Source organism: Danio rerio, chromosome 1 (assembly GCF_049306965.1).
Source record: "Danio rerio strain Tuebingen ecotype United States chromosome 1, GRCz12tu, whole genome shotgun sequence".
In the NCBI taxonomy this organism is placed as follows: domain Eukaryota; kingdom Metazoa; phylum Chordata; class Actinopteri; order Cypriniformes; family Danionidae; genus Danio; species Danio rerio.
In genome coordinates this window covers 56,713,014-56,730,853 of record NC_133176.1, presented here as the reverse complement: position 1 = coordinate 56,730,853, position 17,840 = coordinate 56,713,014, and the positions used below count along the sequence as shown (strand labels likewise).

At 32.0% G+C, this 17,840-nt stretch overlaps 1 protein-coding gene across 1 annotated transcript in view; it reads right to left on the bottom strand.

The window, feature by feature from the left end:
• Positions 1–3,378: 3,378 nt before the first annotated feature.
• Positions 3,379–17,840, bottom strand: part of tbc1d9 (TBC1 domain family, member 9 (with GRAM domain)) — a 43,830-nt gene continuing 29,368 nt past the window's right edge. Inside the window, exons 12-21 of the mRNA XM_686942.11 lie at positions 16,247–16,532; positions 16,031–16,160; positions 15,149–15,247; positions 14,998–15,066; positions 11,982–12,222; positions 10,851–10,916; positions 9,543–9,629; positions 9,330–9,398; positions 8,655–8,758; positions 3,379–8,521 (exon numbers count right to left, since the gene is read on the bottom strand). Of these exons, the coding sequence (XP_692034.2) occupies positions 7,841–8,521; positions 8,655–8,758; positions 9,330–9,398; positions 9,543–9,629; positions 10,851–10,916; positions 11,982–12,222; positions 14,998–15,066; positions 15,149–15,247; positions 16,031–16,160; positions 16,247–16,532 (1,832 nt within the window). The 3' untranslated portion in view covers positions 3,379–7,840. The remainder of the gene's footprint in view (positions 8,522–8,654; positions 8,759–9,329; positions 9,399–9,542; positions 9,630–10,850; positions 10,917–11,981; positions 12,223–14,997; positions 15,067–15,148; positions 15,248–16,030; positions 16,161–16,246; positions 16,533–17,840) is intronic.

Here is a 17,840-nt window from a genome sequence, read left to right as displayed (position 1 = left end):
GTACCTTGTTGAATCTATACCTCAAAGGATTAAGGCAGTAAATAAGAATATTTGAATGTTAATAAAAAAAAATTATAACCACTATAATTTATAATATCAATTGTCATAATTTCATAAAAAAAAAAGTTAAACTAAGAAATCAAGAAAGCAAACAAGAGAGAAAGTTGAAAACTAAAAGCAGATGTAGGATATTGACCTGCTGTTGACCTCCTGAGCTGAAGGAAGACTCGGCTATTCTCACCATTACATAATCAAGTCCTGAAACACGTGTAAACACACAATCAATTGAACACACACTCTTGATTTCTGTGTGTTTTAGACCCTGTGCATTAATGCAACACTCATTGCTCCACACGCTCTGTCAACTGCGCACTCTTCAAGTAGACTTTGATTTTATTAGTTAATTCATAAGCGTCAAATGTACAGGATTGAGTGTTTGTGTTGCTAATCTATGGCACAACACTTGGACGCAGTTCAAGAGATACGAGGTTAAAGATAAAGCCATATTCTGGATAAGTAAGCGAATAAGCGGAACAGACATGAGGTGCAGGTGAGCGCTGAGGGGCTTTTGTTTACCATACGACCATAAAAGCACTTCCTGCGAGCGTTTAATAGGTGGATGCTGCAGTTTAACTGGTTTTAGCAGAGGGAGGAGCCGGAATAGCAGATTCTGATTGGCTGTTGACTCTCACACCCTCTGAACATCAGCAGGAGATTCATGTTCATCACTGACGCCTGACGCACAAACACTGAACTGCATCCGCTCCAGCATGACTGAGCACAAACACACAGAAAAACATCCTCTCACATGCTGAATCACTGCAGAACTGTTAGTATTGACGAAAGAAGAGTGCCTTATTTTAAAATATAATTGAACAACAACACTTATTAATGTTTAATAATAGCTAATATTATTTAAAATATTTAGTTTCTATAATAATGTAAATAATAAATGAGCTTTTGTTTATAATGCAAAAATAAACACAAAATATAACTAGTAAGAAATGTAAAATAATCAACATCAATTCTGCATAATAGTGCATTATTTATATCACAGACAAAAAAACGCTTAATCTGACATGCTGAATCACTGCAGAACTTTTTGTATTAAGCAAAAAAGCTTTATTAATTTAAATTACACTGGAATATTATTAATATTAATGACAATATTATTGTTAATCAATACTAATAGTTCATGTTATTATTATTAAAAATATTTTTATAGAATAATGTGCTGTTAATAATAAATTAACTTTTGTTTTCAATGTAAAACTAAATAAATATTACAATATTACTAGTAATAAATGTAAAATAATCATCATAATAATTATGCTCAATAATAATTGTCATATTATTTATAATCGCAAACAAAAAACCTTCATTTTCACAGGCTGAATGACTGGAAAACTTTAAGCATTGACAAAAAAAGAAAAAGTTTATTATTTGCAATTATAATTGAATAAAAATTAGAACGTCAACAAAAATGATAATTGTTATATAATAATATAATATAATATACTAATTATGGCAGCACAGTGGCACAGAGGGTAGCACAATCACCTCACAGCAAGAAGGTCGCTGGTTCGAGCCTCAGCTGGGTCAGTTGTTATTTCTGTGTGGCGTTTGCATGTTCTCCTAGTGTTGGCATGGGTTTCCTCCGGGTGCTCCGGTTTTCCCCACAAGTCCAAAGACATGCGATGCAGGTGAAGTGGGTAGGCTAAATTGTCCATAGTGTATGAGTGTGAATGAGAGTGTATGGGTGTTTCCCAGTGATGGGTTGTAGCTGGAAATGCATAAAACTTGTGCTTGATAAGTTGGCGGTTGATTCCGCTGTGGCGACCCCAGATTAATAAAGGGACTAAGCTGACAAAAAAAATGAATGAATGAAAATATTAATTATTTTTATCATCAATTCATATGATTAATTATTAACAATATTGTGTAACAATGTTATAACAACATTAATAAATGTTACTAGTAATAAATGTAAGATAATTAATCATCATCATTATTCTGCTCAATAATAATTGTTATATTATTTATAATCGCACATTATTTGAACCACACACAGAAAAACATTCATTTCCACATGCTGAATCACTGCAGAACTTTTAGTATTGACAAAAAAAGTGTATTATTTGCAATTATAATTGAATAATGACATCAACAAAAACATTTAGTATAAATATACATTAATTATTTTATTATTAATTCATTTATATTAACAATATTGAGTTACAATGTTATAACATTAATAATAAAATTATCCTTTGCTTATCTTTAAAAAAAATGCTAAATATTACTAGTAATAAATAATTAATCATAATTCTGCATTATAATAATAATTGTATAATTATATTATAATTCTGATATTTATTAGCTGATGTTGTTATTGTGTGTAATATGTATTATAAAATTGTAAATTGAAGTATTGTAAATGTAATACAACAAAGTTTGGGTATATCTAATATACAGTTGAAGTCAGAATTATTAGCCCCCCCTGTTTATTTTTCCCCCAATTTCTGTTTAACAGAGAAAAGATTTCCTCAACACATTTCTAATAATAACATTTTTAATAACTCATCTCTAATAACTGATTTATTTTATCTTTGCCATGATGACAGTAAATAATATTTGACTAGATATTTTTTGACACTTCTATACAGCTTAAAGTGGCATTTAAAGTGACATTGTCTTTAGACTGTAGGGGAAACCGGAGCACCAGGAGGAAACCCACGCGAAGGCAGTGGAGAACATGCAAACTCCACAACTGAGCCGAGGTTAGAACCAGCGACCTTCTTGCTGTGAGGCGACAGCACTACCTACTGCGCCACTGCCTCGTAAAAACTGCTTTTATTCTAGCCAAAATAAAACAAATAAGACTTTCTCCAGAAGAATAAATATTATCAGACATACTGTAAAAAATACTCGCTCTGTTAAACATCATTTGGGAAGAAAAAAATCAAAAGGGGCGAATAATTTCCACTTCAACTGTTTGTGTGAAATAAAAATGATACACATTTGATCTCATTTATTTTTATATGCAATTAATCAGATTGAACTTTTTATAAAAATATGTAATAATATATCCGCATGCATGTGTGCATTTGAAATGTTATGTGATTATCCCTTTTAAATGTTATTAGATTTTTAAGGAGTGTTTTTCATCTCTCTTAATCTTAAAATCTCTTGCATTGTGTCTCAAAAATGTCCAGTAATGGCCAATAATTACCTTCTGTAAAACAGAACACGAAAACACTTGATATGGAGGAAAGACATTTCATCTATAACTTTTTGTACTTCATTTACCATGAAATTAACTGAAATATATTTAACAATAAAAGAAACGCAAGCCATTTAAACAACAGGACAGGGTGATTATCCTTTCATATTTTTAATTTCTGTAGTTGGACTGAAGTCATTTACAGCTCGATCTGAGCCATTCACATTAAAACATCAACTTAAAAACAGCAGCAGTGAACTCAAGTAGAAACTCGTTCATTAAATAAAAAAAAAACAATGGCAATAAGTTAAGAAACAAGCCTCATGCCTGGAGAAACACACACAGTGAAAAACGGACTCTAGTCTATAAGAAGATCACAAATCCTCACCTTTACAAGAAGAACAAAACCCAAAGTGCAGAGGTGCAAAGAATCCAGAGAGAGCAGAAAAACTGGGAAACTACAGATGATTCTAGATCCTGCCGGCAAACATCCATCCTATAATCCCAGCAGACGTCACTTCATATCCCAGCATCCTTCACTCTGGCTAGAGTTTGTGTTAAATGTCCACGACCGCTGTGAACGCACTCAAGATCATCTACTATAGCGTTAAAAACACAATCATTCTCTTAATCTGCATCTTTATCTGTGTAAAGACATTGAGAAGCAGCACCACGTATGATTGCTATTATACAGAGCATGAAGAAAGCAAAACGACTGTAGTAAACCTTTGTAAAATTGAAAACTCTGGCCAACGTTTTTATTAAATTCTTACAAAAAATAAATAATAGAATTTAATTTGCATTTATTAAGCTAAAATGTTTTTGCTTCTCAAGTAAAATGTTTAAGAATGTCTAGTAGTGCTGTCAAACAATTACATCGCAACAAAATCCAAAATAAAAGTCTGTATTTGTTAATATGTGTGTTCTGTACATATTTGTTATGCATATATACTGTAGCTATACACATGCATTTATATATATTGAGAAACTTTTCATTTGTATTTCTACCTAAAATAAATAAATTAGCACTTTATTTAATTAGAAAAATAATTCGACACAAATTATATATATAGCTTTGCTTACTCTGATGTTTTTTTCTGTCATCCTGTCGCAGCGACTCTGGCTCAGCCAATGGTGTGACTTTAGGGCGGGGCCAGTTTTTTAAAACATTTTTTTACCAATAACAGATGGAGGAGTGTTTTTGAACATGTTTGATAAAAGATTATTCTTGCAATTTTATTTAGTAATTAGTGATAAAGAAATTAAATTACTCTCAATGAATTTATATACTTATGAATATATAATCTGAATGGACACTGGAGTTTTTTAGCACAAAAACGGACATTAATGCTCATCTTATTGTTCAAGTATTTTTATTCTTACCTTACAGAGATGTTCATTGTAGACTTTTTAATTGTTTAACTTTTAAAAAACTAAAATGTATGCACATAAAAAATATTAATAAAGTTTTCTGAAAATTATGCATTTCTTAGGATAAAACACAAAAAGAGGCGTTTAGCTGAATGCTCATGCTGCTCATTTCCTAAATGCTCATTTTTAATTTTCAAGTATTTTTATTTATTTATTTACTTTACAGAGATGTTCACTGTGGACTTTAATTGTTTTGAAAAAGAAGTTTTGTAAAAATGATGCGTTTCATAAGGTAAAACAGGAAAAGAGATATTTAGCGTAATGTTCATGCTGCTCATTTCATTACAATGGGGGTGAATGGGGGGACTGGAGATTTTGAGCGCCAAAAATGACAATGTGTTTTTTAACTTCAAAGATGTTTACTAAGGATTTTAATTGTTTTAATGAACTATAATGTATGCACAAAGTTATTAAAGTTTTGTAAATGATGCACCTCTTAACGTAGACCACAAAAACAAGCAATTAGCTGAATGTTCATGCTGCTCAATTCCTTAATGCTCCTTTAATTGTTCCTCAAGTATTTTTCTTTTTTACTTTACAAAGATGTTCACTGTGGACTCTAATTGTTTTTAAGAACTATAACGTTTGCACATACAAAATTATTAAAGTTTTGCGAAAATTTTGCATTTCTTAAGGTAAAACACAAAAAGAGATATTTAGTTGAATGTTCATGCTGCTCATTTCCTTACAATGTGAGTGAATGGAGGGACTGGAGATTTTGAGATCCAAAAATTTTGATCTAATTCTCATATATTATCTAAATAAACATTTTATTACGTATTAAATTAAATATAATCGTTTGACAGCACTAATGTTTAGACGCTTAAATAAAAACACTGATTAAGAAAAAGATTGAGTTTTTTTTGTCGCAGTGAGCTACTCTAGACACGATTACTATGGTAAACAGTCTACGTGTGTTAAATACGAGTGTTGCATACAGTATAAAGCACATGAAGAGCAGTGGCGTTTACAGACTCTGTACAGGTAAAAAGCTCATCATCCAAGAGAAAAGTCCTTAGTGTCTGTTCATAACGAGCTTTAAAGACTCACACTGATTGAAGACCAGATCCATCGACTGAGATTGGGTAAATTAGGTGGACGGGTCAGTGAAGGGGAAGGACTGCTTGACCAGAAATTAAACTTGTCATCGTTTGCTGATTTTCATGTTGTTCCAAACCTGACTTTTATACACAGTTTTATTAATCAAGGGTAGATCATAAAAGAAGCTGTTTAGATGAATGTTCATGCTGCTCTTTCCATAAAATGTAAGTGATAGGGAACTGGAGATTTTGAGCTTTCTTTGTACTTTACAGAGATGTTCACTATGGACTTGAATTGTTTTTAAAAACTATAATGTATGCATATAAATATAATATATAAGTTTTGTGGAAATTATGCATTTCTTAAGATAACACACAAAGAGAGGTATTTAGCTGAATGTTCATGCTGCTCATATCCATACAATGCGAGTGAATGGGGACTGGAGATTTTAAGCTCCAAAATTGACAATGAAGTTTGTCATATATAAATAAATATAAACAGAGTTGTTGTTTTTTGTTTACCTCACAAAGATGTTCACTGTGGACTTAAATTGTTTAAGAAAAAAAAACTATAATATTTAAAAATAAAAATAATACTAAAGTTCTTCAAAAATTAAGCTCCTTTCCATACAATGCGAGTGAATGGGGAGATTTTGAGCACCAAAAATTAAAGTAGTACAAGTTTATTTTTTTATTCTTTTTAATTTTTTTTTATTTTGACAGAGGTCACCATTCACTTTCATTATATGAAACAAAAACATACGAGTTTAAAAATAGTATTTACAATAGTAAATTTAAATAATGTTAATAATAGTAAGTAGTTAATTTTAATGGTGTTTTTTTTTTAATAATTTTTATCTTAACTGTGTTGGTCACCATCCACTTTCACTGTATGGAAAAATTAGCATTACATTTGTTAAAGTGTAAAAACTTTGTATTCAATATAAAAAAAATCACATCATGTACATTTGTATTGACATGATGGTGAGAATCTGAGTCTGTCTTTCTTAATGTGGTGCACAAAAGAAGATATTTAGCTGAATGTTCATACTATATTCCAAACAATGTTATTGATGTAGTGATTTTTAAACCACAGAAGACATGAGTTCCTATGTGTTATCGTAAGGCTTAGGAAAACTCATTAAAGATTGCACAAGTCTTCAAGATTATTTAAATCTTCTCTGTTGTTTTCAGATGGACAGACAAGTCCACCATATATTCAACTATATGGAAAGACTAGCATTTAATTTGTAAAATAAAACTTTGTATTCAGATTTAGCTTCAGGTTTATGATGACATGAAAGTCAGAATACTTAACCAAATGTTCACGCTGCTCATTTCCATAGAGTGAAAGGGGATTGGAGATTAAATGCTGAACTATCCACTAAACAACTGCTTTTCCTTTGAGAAATTCAAAGGGATCGTTCACCCAAAAATGAAATCTCTGTCATCAAAGTCTTTTCAGCTAAACACAAAAGAAGATATTTTGAAGAAAGCTAGAAACCTGTAACCATCGACTTCCATAGTATTTGTTTTTCCTACTATGGAAGTCAATGGTTAAAGATTTTCAGCATTCTTCAAAACATCTTCTTTTGTGATCAACAAAATAAAGAAACTCAAAGGTTTGAACCACTAGAGGAAGAGTAAATACTAGCTGCTTTTCATTAAAGAAATTTAAAGGGAAAGTGAATCCAAAAATGTCATTAAAGTCTCATTATTCAGTTGAACACAAAAGAAGATATTTTGAAGAATGCTGGAAACCTGTAACATTGACTTACATGGTATTTATTTTTCCTACTATAAAATTCAATAATACATGTTTTCAGCATTCTTCAAAATATCTTCTTTTGTGTTCAACTGAATGAAAAGAAAATCACAAAGGATTTGGAAACACTTGAGGAAGAGAAAATGAGTTAAATCTCATTTTTGGATGAACTAGTCACTATTTGCTTTGAAGAACATTTCATTTCAGATCTAATTGCCTTTTTTATAATTAGCTTAACACAACGGGTCACCTTCTACTTTCATCGTAACACTAAAATGAACAGGTTTGGAACACATTTAACAACAAATGATGTCATAATTAGAATTTTTGGAACTCGCATTCCCGCCAACCTTCAACCAATAGTTTTCAAATGTAATCCCGTTAGCCGGATAGCGAGATCTCGTAGTCGCTAACGGACATGTGTTGGTGTCCCACCTTGCGAACGTTCTTGGCGTTGGTGATCCGCCCGGCGACGTCCACCGGCTTCTCGAAGTACTGCACGAGGGCCTGTTCAGTGAGGACGGAGGCTAGGAACTGCTCGAAAGTGATGGCCCAGTCTTTATCGATGCTAGCGCTGTGAGGAAGCCCGGATCTCCCATGATGCCCTGCTCCGCCATTGCGTATGAGAACGGTGTCGTCTGCGATATCCTCGCACTGAAGCTTATCGTCCAGCTCGTGCGATCCGGCGCTCAGGACGGAGTACGAGGACATGGACGTGTCATCTTTGGTCTCGTCATCCGAGATTAGCATAGCGGAAGACGTAGCCGTGTCTTTAGGTGACGAGTCCTCCAGTTTGATCTCGTCTAATGGAGGCGTGATGTCGCAGGGTTTGCGATGTGGTCTGTCCTGCTTGTTTCTGCATGTCGGGATGCTGCGCTCGTCTTCTTCCTCATCATCGTCTTCATTGTTGTGTTTGCTAGCGGGTGTACAGAAGAGTTTTCCCACTTCACCCATCTCCAGCAGCAGGCTGGTGACTGTAGCCGTGGCATGATAAAGCTCCTGCTCATTGGGATCCTCGCTGAACATGTTGTAGAGGGTTTTGCACAACTCAATGAACTGACTCTGAAAATAATGGAGGGGAAATAAAACACAAACAGTCAAGACAGAGTCTGTAAATAATAGTCTTGTGTGCATATACTCCGTTTTAGATGCTTAGTGTGTCCTGGCCCTAACAGGACAGTGTATTGAGGTGTACCTGGTTAAGTTTGGGCAGATCCTTCATGTTCTCCAGCTTGGCTTTGGTCTCCTGATTCCAGAGGCGCAGGTACGTCCTGTAATCTGCAGTGTGTGTTTTCTTAACTGCATCAGCACACAGGCAGGAGAAGACTTACTGAATGCACTGCTGCTTAGTTGGATTCAGAATTATTAGCCCCCCTGTTAATTTTCACTCATTTATAATAACTGATTTATTTTATCTTTATTTTATATTTTTCAAGACACTTCTATACAGCTTAAAGTGACATTTAAAGGCTTAACTAGGTTAATTAGGCAAGTTATATTACAACAGTGGTTTGTTCTGTGGACAATTGAAAACAAATATTGCTCAAGGGGGCTAATAATAAAAAAAAAATTAAAAACTGCTTTTATTCTAGCTGAAATAAAACAAATATGACTTTCTCCACAAGAAAAAAATATTATAGGAAATACTGTGAAAAATGTCCTGCTCTGTTGAACATTATTTGGGAAATATTTGAAAAAGGAAAAAGAATTCACAGGAGGGCAAATCGTTATGTTGGTTGTAACATTTGTTAAATTCTGGGATTGCATATCAAAACATCATTGAATTTCGCTTCAATATCGCAGAGCTGTACAATCTTTATTATTTATCAATTATTTAACTGTTTTGGTATGAATGGCTGCTTTTTCTCACCTTTCTCATTCTTAAACGTGACTCTGACGAAACCGTCGTCCTTCTCACTTCTGCTCTTGTGGTCGAGGCCTGTCAGGCAGAGGTCACAACGATCAGCATTACTTGAAGAAGTCTCATGTGCTATATGGTATGTGTGTGTGTGTGTGTGTGTGTGTGTGTGTGTGTGTGTGTGTGTTTGTTTGTTTGTGTTTGTGTAAGTGCGCGCAGCAGTACCGCTGGAGGTCTCTGGAGTGATGTCCTCAAAAAAATACTGTGTGGCTTCACAGGCTGAGTCCGGCTCCTCCTGCTCATGGTGCAACTCTGGAAATAAATAAAATTAACTTATATAAATATATCAAATATTTTAAAAATAAACTTTAAGACAATAATAATAATAATAATAATAATAATAATAAATAAATTAAAATGAAATTTAAATAAATATATATATTTAAAAAATATTCTCTATTAAATTATGGGCTAAGAAACAAACACAACTAGATAAACTCTTTTTCTTGCTCATGGTGCAACTCAAAAGTTGTAAAAATTATAAAATTAAGAGAAAAATTTAAATTAATGTAAAATTCAACCTCTTTAAAATAAAATAAACAAAATGTATGAATAATAATAATATTAATAATAATAATAATAATATAGTGCTTACATTTCATTTATTTGATTTACTAATGAATTTTTTCCCTTTTTTTCTGGATTCATATGTTTAACAATTTTGTAAATGTAAAAAGCTTTGTATGCCATACTTCTGTTAGTAAGTGTGAAAACTGCTATATATATTTTTTAAAATACAGTCAAATAAAATAAAAGTAAATAAAAAAAATAATACACTGAACACATTTTATTTAAACATTAACATGTTATCACAAATACAAATGACGAAAAATACAGGATACAATAAGTAGAAATCTAGAGTAACTGGATGTTATAATTAGGTCTAAATGGAGCAACACTTCAGTGACTTCGCTATTAATAAACTTTGCTACAGTACTTGTTGCATGATCTTGAATTAAACATTTTTATTATGTAGGTTTTAATTATTTAATATGTAGGGGTTAATTTGAGTTGGTGACTGCTTTCATGAGAGCTGGAACCTCATTGTAACTGAAGCGTGAGACGTGAAGAACAAACATCAGTCTTGACTTTCATTTCTGCTTTCTTTTATATTTTGTAATAATTTATTTTTAATCAATTGTTTTTAGACTTATATTTTTTGATGTTACATATTAGTTTTGTTTATTTACTTTAAATTCACTAAATGAAAATATGATTAAAATATTAATATAAAAATATTAAATTAATATTAATATATTATTTATTTTTATATTTTTTATGCTCAATAATGTTATTTATTAATCATTTGTTAAATGTAATAATTATTTTTAATTACTTAATAGTTAAACTTGTATTGACTAAAACATTTGATATTGAATATAGTGAACATATTAACTAGTTTAAACTTTAATAATTACCAAAATATTACCAAAGTTATATTCATTATGTTTTCTCTTAAATATTCTCTCCTACCTGGAAGTATGTGAATCTTGTAGAGAAATTTGAGTTTTTCCGTCAGGTCCCCGTGACACAAAACACCTAAAAACACAAAAAAATAAGGTCAAATTCATCTTATACTGTTAAATATTAACAACAACAACAACAACAACAAAAATCCTCATCAGGTTTAAATCAAAATAACTGTCCCTCCCTCATCAATGACTTCTATTAAGTGATTGTTGTTTACTGGCAGGAGGGCGAGGTCAATCTGTTACTCCTATAAGATCGACTAATAACAAACCACAACAACATAATCAAGCTCCACCCCATATAATTATTCAGTGTATAATATAACTATTCTTATATTCTTAAGTTATTGCCATGTCAGCAACTCATGGCTATTTCATTGCAAGATCAACATGGAATAAAACATAATAAGTAATTACAACTTCAACAACAACTTCACACCTCGTCACCTTGGAATAATAAGGTTCTATCTGCGTTCTAAATGATTTTGAGATATTGGGCTTTGAAGTTTTTGCATTCCACAGCAAACAGTTTGAGTGTATATTTGTTTTTTAAATAAAAATTCTTAAAATGTAAATAACTTATAAAAAAAAACATCCCATAAACAAAGTAAATAAGTTGTCATTTAATAAGAATGTCAATGACTCAATTTTGACAAAAATGTCAGATAGAACCTTATAATTCTAAGGTGATGATTTGATAACAAGTTGATACAAAATAAATAAATAAAAATAAATATTAAATTAAAAAAAATTTAACTATAAATTAATTAAATAAAAAATCAATTAAATAAATAAATATTTTAAATAAAATAAGATTAAAAAAATAAAGAGAAATTAAAACAAAAATTTACATTAAAAACATATAAAGACAGATAATTTTTTATTTTAAATAAAAATTGAATAATTTTAAAACAATAATTTAAAATTACAAAAATGTACAAATCTAATTTAGATGACATAATATAAATGATGACAATGTAAATAATAATATTAAGTACAGAATTAAAGTAAAATAAAACTAGTAAAATTTCAGCAATAAAAAATTTCAAAATAAACAAAGCACATTTCAAAGCACTTCACAGGATCTTTAAACATCCTGGATATTAAGACGGTGTTTCTCGAATTGTACACTCACTCAGGCCGCTGATGAACTCTCTGAAGTTGATAAGCGCGTCAGTGTTGTGGTCCAGCAATCTGAAAAACCTGAAGGCCAGATCGTCAGCGTGAGACCCGCAGGCCCAGGGGAAGAGCAGAGTGAACAGACCCTTGAACTGCTCCAGGTCTATGCGGTACTGCTCCAGATATGGCAGACTGGGGTCATGACGGCTCATCGGGTTACTGCTGCTGCCCCAGTAACAGCTGGTCAGATGCTCAGCCTGATGGGAACATAAATGAGCAGGACGTCTGAGTTCATGTGACAATGTGTTTAAAAGCGAAAGCGAATTATTATATTTAATTTATTTTTGATATCAATAAAATACATTAAACTATACATTTGATTAATCTTGATTTTATTACTATATACTGAAATAACAATTATTATTTAGAAAGCATCATATAATATCAAAAAAGGAAAACCCAAGTCATTTTAAATGTCATTTACTCATTTAAAAATAATAATAATTCAGCATTTATAATAATACACATATTTATGACTGCCTAGAATTTTGAATACTGAAATCTAATAAGTTATAAAATGATCAATACAATAAATAATGTTTTAACTTCAGCTAGATGGCTTCACTTCCTGAAAAATCCAGATTTCTGTGACCCTTTATCATTGTTATCATATAAAAATCAAGCATCCTCTGATTAATAACCACAGTAAGTAATCCTTTAAATTAACTAGACCTTTCTGACACAAATGGCTTTGATCCAGACACAGAGAAACCCTCAGAGCAACTACTACATCACTGAGAGCTAATCAATGTCCTGAAGAACAGATTAAAGTGAAGAAACACGACTCGGCAATAAAACTCCAGCATCTGCAGTCAATTCTCCACTCATTTTCTTAAATCACCGCAGACATTAACATGCTCCAGCAGTTAGATATAGCTAGCTTTTAGTACAAAAGGCAGTAGTACCTTATTTAATGGTACATTACAACCTGTTTAAGTCATGGGTAACACTTTAGTTGAAGAGATGTTCATTAGACTTCATAATGACACCTTCATAATCATAAATATGGAGATTTTATGCATGCATATGACAACTGTCATTAAGTGTCATTCACTCTGTTATGTGATTTTAAACGCGCAGATGACATAATTTGAGATGTGTTTGTTATGACAACTCGACAAATACTGACAGGTTGACATTACCAAGGCAACAAAATTTGTCATAAATCTGCCATAAACATTATAATTGTGTTGATAATATTTTTATGATGAATCCAAATAAATGCGTTATAAAATTTCTCTTTAAAACGTGTCAATACTCTCTCAAATCATTTACGACAGCATCATTCAATTTGTACCACTGAGGTCAAGAAAATTCAACATTCATAACGCTTTTATAAACGTAAACAAATATAATACTCGATTATATAACATAAATATTCATGACAATTATAATGAACCCATGACAATCATGTTAATTACAGATTTCTGACAAGTTCATTTGTCTTGGTAATGTCAAGATGTTGTCACAAGAAAAGGTAAAGATGTATTTCTTTATGCCTTAAAGACATCTCAAACATTGTCATCTTTGCATTTAAAACAGCTACGTTTCACATACTATCCATTCTAAACATTATTCGGAAACAGAATTTGTGAATACCAAAGGGTAGTATGTTGAAAAAGAGTACGCCAAAGGTTCCCAGATGGTCTGTTACAGAGATGCCCAAACTAGGGCCTAAAGTTGGCCCATGGTAACCTTTTTTGGCCCACCATCCCATCTGATAAGAGGGGGAGAATGCTGTGGATGATTAGAGATTGTCATTTCAAATTTAATGTAACCTTTTATTCGTCTGTTTACTTGTTAAGCTACAAAAAGTAGCTAACTGAAATGAAGTGTTTCCATGTAAATGCTGTAATTTAGTTTAAAATATACATACTTTTAAACCCGAGGGTTAGAGGAGAATGCAGAGACTTTGATGAGCTTGACTGGTGTATTCAGCATTGAACTCCACTGTGTAATTGTGATTGTGTTTTTATTGAATTAAGTTATAATTGAAAAAGTTATGCTGCATTAGTTCATACTATTCAAAATGCTATTTTCCATTTGTTTTTAAATATTAGGAATTAAATGAGGAAATTAGCAATGGCAACTTTAATGTAAAATAGTTTGGTATATTTATCTTTGGCCCACAACTCTCAATGATATTTGCTTTTGGCCCTTCATACAAAAAGGTTTGGGCACCCCTGGTCTGTTATTTCCAGTAGAAATTTGAAGCGCTAATAATCTAACCGCTAATATTGCCTACAATACGTCGAATGTTGGATGTGAATTCAATTAGAACTACAAACGTGGGTTTAGAGTAGTGCAAAAAAACTACAAACAGTGTGGACGCACAAGAACAACCGTCAAGTAGAGAGGCTTCGGTAAAGATGATAGAATGACTAATAATTAATATCCAGCCTACTGAATAATATTATGTTACATTTTCCATGATATATTTCATCTGCAACATTGTGATGCAACTTCTATATAAAAAGATGATTGGACATTAACTTCTGCATAATTATGTAAAGACCAGAGGAAATTTCTCTGCATGAAAGACTCGCGAATGGCAGATTAACCTGCTGCTGCTTAAATCTTCAATAAGATAGGCATTAAATATGAAAGAAATGTGTATGATGTGTGAGCATGATTGACAGGGGACGCAACTAAGCAACATATTGGTCCAATAATGAGGAAGTAGTAGGTCCCAAAGCATGCATACTCTTCTGTTACACACTTAAAAGTACTGTATGTGTATGAGTGTATCCAAAATTTTTCTCAGTTATAAAAGTTTTTTGTTCTCATTTTTACGCACACGAGGCACAAAATTAGTGACCATCTTGGCACTTCCATTCAGATTTGTTTTAATAGGATAGTCCAAATTGCACATAAAAATAAGTGGACAGAAACACGGCTAGTGTGAAAGCCCCCCTTAAACTCAAAATGAGTACTTGTAAATGTGCTAAACTGCAGTTCCTAACATGACTGACCTTAAAGAGCGAGTACAGCTCCTCCAGCTCATCGATGCTGAACGGCGTCTCAGTCACGATGGTTCTCACCTGAAACACAAAACATGAGTGTGCATTCAGAATAACACCCTCAGATGCATTGGCCGAGTAAATATGCAGAGCGTCTCATTACCACGTTGCGTTTGGTGGTGTCTTCAATGGCCTGGATAACCCTGAGTCTCTGTTTGAAACGCATCTGCTCAATCACATCTGCACGAATGGAGCCAAACTTCTGAAAAATCAGAAATATGACACATTATCGGTCTCATGTGCTGCATTTACTAGAGATTCACAGATAATGATGTTTTAACGGGTTAATGTAGATTTAAAGAGCATAACATGCATGATGATATACTTGATTTAAATATGAATTGAACGATAACAAAAATTGTATACAAATGAAGGCAAAGAACGGGAGCTAAGATGCTTTGGTGCTTTCATTGCTGTCAAAATAAAAGTCCCAAACACTGTCAAAAAAAAAAAAAAAAAAAAAAAAATTATATATATATATATATATATATATATATATATATATATATATATATATATATATATATATATATATATATATATATATATTATTGTTATTAAATTAATATATTATATATTATACTAATATAATAATAATAATAATAATAATAATAATAACAATAATATTAATAACAACAACAACAATAATTAGTAATTTAATAACTTTATTATATAATTATAAATAATTATATAATAATTATTTAATAATAATAATAATAATAATAATAATAACAATAATAACAATAATATTAATAATAACAATAACAATAATTAGTAATTTAATAACTTTATTATATAATTATATATAATTATATAATAATTATTTAATAATAATAATAATTATAATAATAACAACAACAACAACAGCAGCAGATATGTAATAATAATAATAGTTACGATGTAATAATATAGTTAATTATAAACATAATAATATAGTTACAAATAATAATAATCATAATATTTAATCTATTTAAGATGAACAAACCTCATATGAGCTGCGCACGAGTTTGAAGATGTCAACTTCAGGATGAGGCTCTCCGTTATCCGTTAGCAGAGAGTGAAGATGAGGGATTGGAGGAAGAGTGCTGTCCTTATTGGTCACGCTGTCCAGATACCTTCAAGGGATTATTCAGGATTATCAGGGTTTCTAATAATTCTGACTTCAACTCAATACATTTCAGCCTATATACAGTTGCAGTACCTGCCCAGGATGGTCATGGCCTCTCCGTCGTCTTTGCAGCCGAGTAGCTGATGAATGTTGGCGTCGAGCACAGACAAAGCGAGCTGGAAGATGACTTTGATGCCCTCGTAGAAGAAGCAGTCGACCACCACTACGGCGCTCTCGAAGGGCATGACGGAGAGGAAGAGTGTGAGGAACCAGGACAGAGAGATGGTGGAGATCACGCCCAGAGCCTGCATACAGTCATACAGCTGCGGGACGTGCACGTGAGCCAGCTCCTCAAACACACCCTGATCCACCAGAGCACCTGAGAAACACGCATGCATGCTTGTAATGCTTTCTTTATGGGGACTTCCTATAGACACAATGATGTTCATACTGAATAGACTATATTCTCTCCCCTTACCCCTAAACCAACCCTCACAGGAAACAATCTGCATAAATTACACAGAACTAAGAACTTTGAAAATGTGAAAAAATTTTCAAAATTCTTAGTTCTGTGTAATTTATAAGCTGTTTTCCTCATAGGCACCAAAAAAAGCTAAAATTTACTAGTATTGCTATATTTGTGGAGAGATTTGGTCCTCACAATGTGAGGAGTACAAGGTACACACATTGGCAGTTTGATTGCCGGTCAGTGAATTTGAGAAGCTGGATGATCCATGGAGATCACAAAAGAATAACCAAACAGCATCTATGCTTGATTTTTACATTTTTGGCAAGAACCATTAAATGCTACAATTTTAATAGAAACAAAAAATAATCTAAAAGTAGCATATATAATGATAACAACAGCATTTATTGCCAGATGTTTCCATTTATTTTAACTATAAAATACCACACCAAGCATGCATGATAACAACAACAATAATAATAATGTTTGATATTTTTTGATGATGCTGATTGTATTATTAAGATTAATAAAAATAATTTATACTGAAAATGTTATTAATAATAAAAATAAACAGAAAAACTATATTACAGCAAAAAATAGTACAATTGTACAGCTTTCCGTAACTATTTATTTTTGGCATATGGAGTTTGATATTTGAAAAGCAGTGGCAAAGTGGAAAACAGATGATTCTTAATTAAACAAAAAGTGCATTAAGCAATGATTGAAAAGCGGGATATTATACTCAAAATCATCTTCCACATAAAAAAAAATAAATAAATCCCAAGAGCTTAAATAAACAGTAACCGTTTTCACTTATTAATGAGATCATGCACTGAGCTGGCAGGTACAGCAGATTCTACCTCTGTGGTTGTGTGTGTGTAGGTTTGTGCATACTCAAGTAGTGTTGTCACGGTACTAGAATTTCTAATTCACATACAATACCTTGAAAAATATAAATATTAAAAAAAAAAAAAAAAAATGTACCACTGCACCAGTTTTTGCACCAGACAAGTTCTTACACAAAAAAACCCCAAAAAAAACATGCATTTATGAAGTGTGCTTCACACTGGTGAGTGGCCTTCACAAACCACCTGTAGAAACCCTCTTCACGTTCCTCTCTCAATCGAAAAAACAAAACAAAACACTCCCTTATTGAATCACTGACTGACTCTTCAATTTTAAATCGCTTTGGACAAAAGTGTCAGACAAATGACTAAATGT